Source organism: Orbicella franksi, chromosome 15 (genome assembly GCF_964199315.1).
Source record: "Orbicella franksi chromosome 15, jaOrbFran1.1, whole genome shotgun sequence".
In the NCBI taxonomy this organism is placed as follows: Eukaryota; Metazoa; Cnidaria; class Anthozoa; order Scleractinia; family Merulinidae; genus Orbicella; species Orbicella franksi.
In genome coordinates this window covers 6,164,556-6,171,997 of record NC_138159.1, presented here as the reverse complement: position 1 = coordinate 6,171,997, position 7,442 = coordinate 6,164,556, and the positions used below count along the sequence as shown (strand labels likewise).

General features: G+C 42.1%; 1 protein-coding gene across 1 annotated transcript; it reads left to right on the top strand.

The window, feature by feature from the left end:
• The first annotated feature begins 577 nt into the window (after positions 1-577).
• Positions 578-7,057, top strand: LOC145469725 (von Willebrand factor A domain-containing protein 7-like). Its single transcript, XM_081453510.1, has 5 exons — positions 578-1,126; positions 1,983-2,110; positions 3,266-3,572; positions 4,090-4,905; positions 5,750-7,057. Exons 1-5 carry the CDS (start codon positions 907-909, stop codon positions 6,364-6,366), a joined length of 2,088 nt encoding a protein of 695 aa, XP_081309636.1. The 5' UTR covers positions 578-906; the 3' UTR covers positions 6,367-7,057.
• Positions 7,058-7,442: the final 385 nt, after the last annotated feature.

Below are 7,442 nucleotides of genomic sequence, written 5' to 3'. Positions count from 1 at the left end.
GTCCCCCCCCCCCCCCTCACCCCCCACGCGCCAACGCACACACCGAAATCGTATAAAAAATTTCGCTCCAGAGACGGTTGGTCAACTTTGTTTTACCAAAATACAGGGAAAATACAGGGAGCGTCCCAGCTCCCACGACCCCATCCCCTACTTTCGCCACGTATTGCACAAGTAGCAGCGGGGGGGGGGGAGGGGGGGGAGGCTTCTTAAGAGCCGACCCATAAATTCCTCTTAAGACTCTTAACTCCTCAAAAATCTACGGAAGTCGAAAACTGATATTGACTCCTGCAGGATGACCTGATTTCATGACATTTTCAGGCGTTGCAAAAGTGCCAGAGTCGAATTACTATTTTTTTTAACTTCAGATTTTTTCCTTTTTGGCATCCATTTGAAACTTTTAAAACAACAGGAGCTTCAGACAGACTTCCTCCGTTTTGGATAGAGTAGAATTGTTTACGCTGATACCCTTGTTGGTTTCCGATAATAATTGTTCCTTGTATTTCAAGACATATCGGAACTCCCTAGCTAAAAAAAAAGCTGAACAAATTTGAAGCCAAGACAACAATGTTGTGACTTATTTCAGCTCACAACTGTTGTCGATATATCAAAGGCAAGATGATTCTCTCTCGGCTTGTCCAAGTGCTTTTAAGTTAATCTGAAGTATTTTATCTTCCAAAACAACTGGACATGGGCGAAAACGCAGTCATGACCTTTTAATTCCTTTTCATCACTTTTCAAGATTTCGAAACCATCCAGGAGCGCCCCATGGCGCCAGCGGCACGATTCGATTGTGAAGCTCCCACTTCCGACTGGAACGGATAACGTATATAAAAGCCGCGACTGAAAACGCCAGCGTGGGAAAGCATTTACACTCTTACTGTCACAAGCAATAGCTTTCTTCTAGCCATGAAGAAAGTTACAGTGCTGGGCATTGCAGCGCTCGCTGCGATAGTACTTTTACTCGATGTTTCTGAGGGCGCTGGGGATTTCTTTCAAATCTTGGACGAAACGACGGCAGAGTACTTGATGGGCGACAGCGAGAAGCTTCATCGGAGTAGCAGTGGAGCCGCCATGACTGGGCCTAGAAATAACAAATACTTAGAAGCCTCCATGCAGATTATCAAAGGTAAAGCCATGCTCGTTTCTTCTCTTTTTTGTGTTTCTGTACAGTGAAGAAGGTACAAAACCGCATTTGCTACGCAATTCCATGATCAGTTGAAGTTAGTACGGTTGACTTCTCCACGACGCTGAAAGGGAAAACTCAGGACGGCTGAGAAAGTAGAAGGGAGCGTGTCTTGTGCCACCTCGTAGGGAATGATTTCGGAGATGTTTTTGTCCAAAATAGGCTATGAAATTACTACTGTTTTGGCCTAAAATATGAAAGGATACTTAATATACGGTCCTTTTGGTCTTGTTTTAAGGGAAAACTAACTAATTTCTGCTGTTAAATTTGGGGAATCTCAAAGTTTTCTAATATTTTTACACAAACTGAATAGATCAGACCATTTACACATGCAGACATGTTTGAACAGGGCCGATCATTTCAAGGACAGTCCTGTTATGAGATACTAAACAAGAGCAGACACGTACACCTGAGACAAGAAACAACCCAACAAAACAAAGATATACCCTGGGAAGGGACTGAGTCTGGAGCTAAGCACAAGAGGGGAGCAAAAAATAAAGAAGCCTTGAATGGCATCAGTTGAATTGTACTTGAAATTAAACTTTTCAAGTCAGTTATACATTTCCGGGAGCGATTATAGCGGCGTGTCTTTAGCTCTCAATGTCTCCGCCTGTTCCGGCCAGGGTTTTGATGGACTTTAATTTATGCACTGCCAAATTCTCAAGATAACTATTGAGAGAAATATAGTACAGTTACTTAGGAGAATTGATATTCTGATATAACAAACCTGATGATAAACTCAGTTGCCAGTTTTAGACAACCTTTACCAATTCTGTTTACGCCGGTTTTCTTTTGACAGGAATGGCTGAGTCAAAGATGACGAGAAGAAGATTAAGTGCGAGAAGAGAGAGGCAGCTCGCAGGCTACATCAAAAAGGCCATCACGAATGGGGAAATGCCTAAAGCGAGACAGATGATCGGCCAACTGGTGAGAGATTCAATTAAGTAACACTTGCCTTTTTCTGACTTGCCTGTAACTATACACGCCGCGAAACGAGTGAAAACACGCGAAATTCACGTGCGATCACACGCGAAAATTCACGCGATCACACGCGGAACTTACGCGCTCGCACTCGAAATTCACGCGATCACGTGGAAAATTTAGGTCATTCTACACGATGAAGCAATCTCTTTTTTTCGAATAAATAACGCAAAAAAAGCTTCAAATACTTCTAGGTTGTTGTTGTTGGATTTTGGTTTTGTTAAGTTTGTTCAGTTTTGTCATAGCTTTGCTTTTTTTTTTGTTTCGCTTTGTTTTGCTTTTCGCAAGACGAATTAAGAAAAAAAAAAGGATATTTCTTTGAAGAAAAGCAGGAAGTTAAATCTAAGAGGGAAAAATGTAAAAGGAAAAGTTTGTTGGTACACTTAACTGGCGAAAAAAGGGATCGATATCGTAATCAGTCTGGGATTGCTTTTAAATTCTCCTCCCGATCTTCTCAACGCGGCTTGTATAAAACGTTCAGTTACGAAGCTTTTAGAAATGCTGCAGCAAGGCGACTAGTCACAAATATTCGTACAAGTACGAGTTTCGCTAACTTAGAAGAGTTTGTCTGTTTGCTGTTTATTTAGCTTGCGTTTTGGAATCCAGTGCCAGTATTGATTTATTTTGAATTCATGAAATTGCTGCAGTACTCTTTTATGGCTTAGATAATTTGGTTTTATCAACTGGGTTGATAATGTGAATTGGCCACCTTAAAGAGATTCGAAAGCTGACGTTTCGAGCGTTAGCCCTTCGTCGGAGCGAATCCCCACCGACGCAGCACCACAGTTTCTTTAGAAACTTACCCCCTCTTTTATGGCTTGTTACTGCAATTTCCTTCTTCTTTTTAACAATATCTGCAGGAATTCTCATGCGCTCAATTGCTAATTTTCATCGTCAATAAGCGGACAGACACATGCATTTATAATTTGTGCGACTTTTGCCTTTCTCGTAATGTAAAAAAAAAACTGAAGCCAGTTTTTCGCGCAAATTGTCGAAGTAATCTGCGGACACAGCTACTTTGAAAAATGTCATAACGATATTCATGATCAATGACTAGACAGACAATTCAAAAATATATTTTTTATCTCTTCGTCAAAATAGATACCCCCTGAGTGTCACTGTCCGAGGACTCAAGGTCGATGCCAAGAATCCGATTTACCCCGTCACTGCAGGAAAAAGAAACCAAACAAGCACGTAAACGTGTTTAAACAGCTTCGTGCTATTCTGGATGAAACAGACGTCGATAATCTGTTGGGAATCAGTGGCGGTGTTTCTCTTATATTCGTGATTGATACTACAGGAAGTATGGGAAACGAGATAGCTGCCGCAAAGGAAATCGCCAAAGCTATTGCTGCTCATCCCAGAGACTCAGCTGTGGATTTTATTTTATCGCCATTCAACGATCCTAGTAAGTTATGATGCTTCATTCAAAAGCAAATCTATCTTAGTCTTTTAACACTAACATCTCCTTACATTGTAACAAATAGAAAGTCATAAAAGTACTATTCAGTAGCATTTATGTTTCGTCCAGAGAGTTAAAAGTTATAACCACTTTATATAGCATAATAAACAGTACCACATGAAAGTACTGCTCAATAGCTTTCATTTGAATGGTCACACACCAGGGTTTCACCCACAGACTTAAAAGTTAGAATCACCTTGTACAGCATAATAAACAGTACCACATGGAAGTACTCCTCAATAGCTTTCATTTGAATGGTCACACACTATTCCACACTACGGTTTCATCTGCAGACTTTAAAGTTAGAACCACCTTGTACGTAATAATAAACAGTACCATATGAAAGTATTCAGTTCTCAATAGCTTTCATTCACCTTTCATCTCATAGGGTTTTAATCAAACGAGGTCAAGGTCAGAACCACTTTATACAGCATAACAAACATGAATTTTCACCTTTTTGCAGAATGGGGAAATGTTTACCGATGTCCCAGTGTGAAATCGTTTGTTGAAGCTCTGGATACGCTAGTAGCCGAGGGAGGCCGTGACTGTCCTGAGCTGACTTTCAACGGGATCATAGACGCCATCGAGAAGGGCGATCCTTTTGTCAGCTCCCCCATGTTCGTGTTCACTGACGCCGGTGCTAAAGAAGGAGATGGACCAAAATACACTTTTGAGAATGCGCTTGGCTTAGCCCAGCACTACATGATTCCTGTGAACTTCTTCTACAGCACCGAGTCTGGCTTTTGTGGGACATTCGAAAATCATGACACCTTTGTTAAGCTCTTGGATGATACCCAAGGATTTGGACTGCAGTTCAACTCATCTGGAGAGATACAGAGGATGGGACGTGTTATATCCACGGCTCTAGATGGCACGGCGACTATTCTGGAGGTCAGATCAAGCGGGGCTTCTGGCAGAATAGTTCGACCACACAAGCGCGCTCCAGGGAGAGATAAGACATATACCCTTCCTGTAGATGACACCGTTGGAAAGTTAGTAGTCTCATTCTTCGCCTCAGAAGAAGCTCATCTTGTCCAGCTGCGCAATCCAAATGGATTACTTGAGCCCCGAACGGAAGATCTTGCCCAAGGGGGGGTGTGGATCATAGAAGAACCCGTTCTGGGTTTGTGGGAGCTAATCATCCCGGTTGAAGTTGGAACGCATTCATTCAAGGTCAAGTCGAGCAGTAGTTTTAACTTGGAGTTCGATTACTTCTTCCTACTCAGGAATAAGCTTGGTGGGCAATGGATTGAGTATCCGATTGATTACCCCCTGTTAGGTAAGGTAACCGTTCAACATTTTCAGGGGATAGCTTAGGAGATATTTGGGGAAAAGAAATGTTAGGTCACTTGGGTTGCTTCCTTCGTCTTTCCAAGTATTCCTTCAGAACATCAGTCAGTTAGTTAACCTACCGTTTGAAGTCAGTGAATATAAATATAGTCAAGGACTGAGTTACCAAGCCAACACGTTCATGATGACAACCCTCGGTCTGTCTACTCTATCCGTCATCTCTAGTCAGCAGCTCGGCCAAGTCAGTGAGTGAGTCAAGCTGTTACCGATACCGTCAGATCACAGACTAGCGAGCCAGTCGATCATTCATCAGTCAGTCGGTCGGTTGGTCAGTGAGTCAGTGAGTCAGTGAGTCAGACGATAAGGAAGTCAGAAAGTCCGTCTGACAGTCAACTAGCTACTAAGATATCCGGCTAGCTAACCAGTCAGTCATTGTCTGTCTGTCTGTCTGTCTGTCTTTTCTTTCCGCCTGTTTGTCTGTCTGTCTTTCTTTCTTTCTGCCTGTCTGCCTGTCTGCCTGTCTCAGTTTGTCTGTATGTCTGTGTCGATGTCTGTTAGCTCGTCGCTAGTCCATTCGTCCGCCCATCTCGCACGTCATTCAGTTCTTCAATCAGTCTATCATTGAGTGCGTGAGTGAGCGAGTGAGCGAGCGAGTGAGGCAGTCAGTCAGTCAGTCAGTCAGTCCTTCAGTTCTCTCTCTCAGTAAATTTGTCAGGCAGATAGCCTTCGTTCGTGACTCAGAAACTAAGGCGAATAAAGCTCCTAGTTAACAGACGTTTCACAAGCGTGGTGCATAGCAAACAGTAAACGTATCGTTTTGTCTTCAACTTTAGGTCAAAACGCAACAGTTGGCCTCGTTATCCCATTAAAGGAACGTTTGAAGCTTCCCTCCCTCCGTCTGTCGCTTGTGGATGGATCAGGACGTGTGTTCCAGGAGGCCACCCTTGACACGAGCAGTCTCGTCGCTACATTTGTTCCTATTCCTCTTCCTTTCAAATTCCAACTGTCGGGCAGTACAAGAGCTGGGCAGTCTTTCCAGAGAATATCACGAAGCTTCATCAAAGCGAAGAACGTCTTGCTTCGCTTGCAAAGAGGAATCGACTATAAAACTCTGGAGTGTGGTAGTACCATACGAATGTCTTTTGCCCTCTACTACAACGGTGCACAAGGCGAGATTTTTGACGTCGCTGTGAACTCGTCTCTGGTTATAAAGACCGCCACCAACTCAACGAAACGCGCCATAGAAATTCGGTATAGAAAAACGGTACAAAATACATGGGAGAAACACAGGCAGGTTTTCTTTACTGTGGAATTGAAAACTCCGCGAGATGTCACGGGCATTCTCAATGAGTGGGACACCGTTCAAGTGACTGTGAAGAAAACTCCAGTTGGGAGCGATGCCGACGTGACGTCATTCACCGAGCATTTTAAAGTCACATGCTCACGTTAAAAGAAAGAAAAGAAAACGCCGCTGGCCTGCTAAAGAACGCTCTGTGTTGGTGGAAGCTTGCTGTTATAGAACTGGGGTTAGGACCGTTAGCATGAATGTTTTATTTTCCCGCGCTTGGTGCCGGTTGCATGTGTCTTCTGTAATATTCTGATTGGTTCTTATGCCGGTTAAATGCTTTTCTCGTGATTGGTTTGATATGAATATTTCAGACATCCATTAGGGAACCTCTTGAAAAATAGAATATATAGATCTGGTAAACTAAAAGCAAGCAAAATGAGGCAATGAACGTAGTTTACTAAAGAAATTATGTAAGCACAATACGCTATTTTAGAATGTCATTTAAGGCCTATATTTTTGACAATAAAGCTTCCTTATATTGAAACCTCGACGGGGGAATAAGACCTTTTCATTTCCGAAAAAACCCCGAACAGCAAAATTCTGATAATGTTCATTCCAAATTTCCCAACTTGAACCTCTAGTCTAGAACACTAAAATCTCTCGGTATGACCCTGTTATCTAAAGCAAAACTGAAAATATAAATCAATTTTTAGAAACCTTTTTTATTTTATTTATTCCATTACACAAACCACAACGAGGTTACAAGGTGTAACAAAGATAACAAAATAAGCTAAAATTCGCAGCCGTTGTAACGATCTGAAAACAAACTGTAAGAGATTGAACGAGAAAGGAAACGTTCGCGAGGAAACGAATCCTGTTGAGACAACGATCCAAAATATTTAAATAGTGTGCTTGCTTCATATAGGCTTTTAGTATATTTGTTTCTGTACAGAGCTTTGTGATTTCTTTCTTTTTTTAATGAGCCCTAACAAAAACACCTGTTATCTTTTTATCTACCTCAGAACTCATCAAAAGAAAGACATTGACTAGATGCAAACCTTAAATAGTATAAGCCTGAATTTCCGCCTTCTCTTCCGGAGACGTACGACTCGAAGGCTGGCATCATACAAAGGGTATCTTACTTTTTAGTCACTTGATGAAATTCTCAAGTTGGACCATTCAAGTGAAAGCTGTTGAGCGTCGCAATTATTACGTAAAAGGTGGTTCTAACTTTCAAG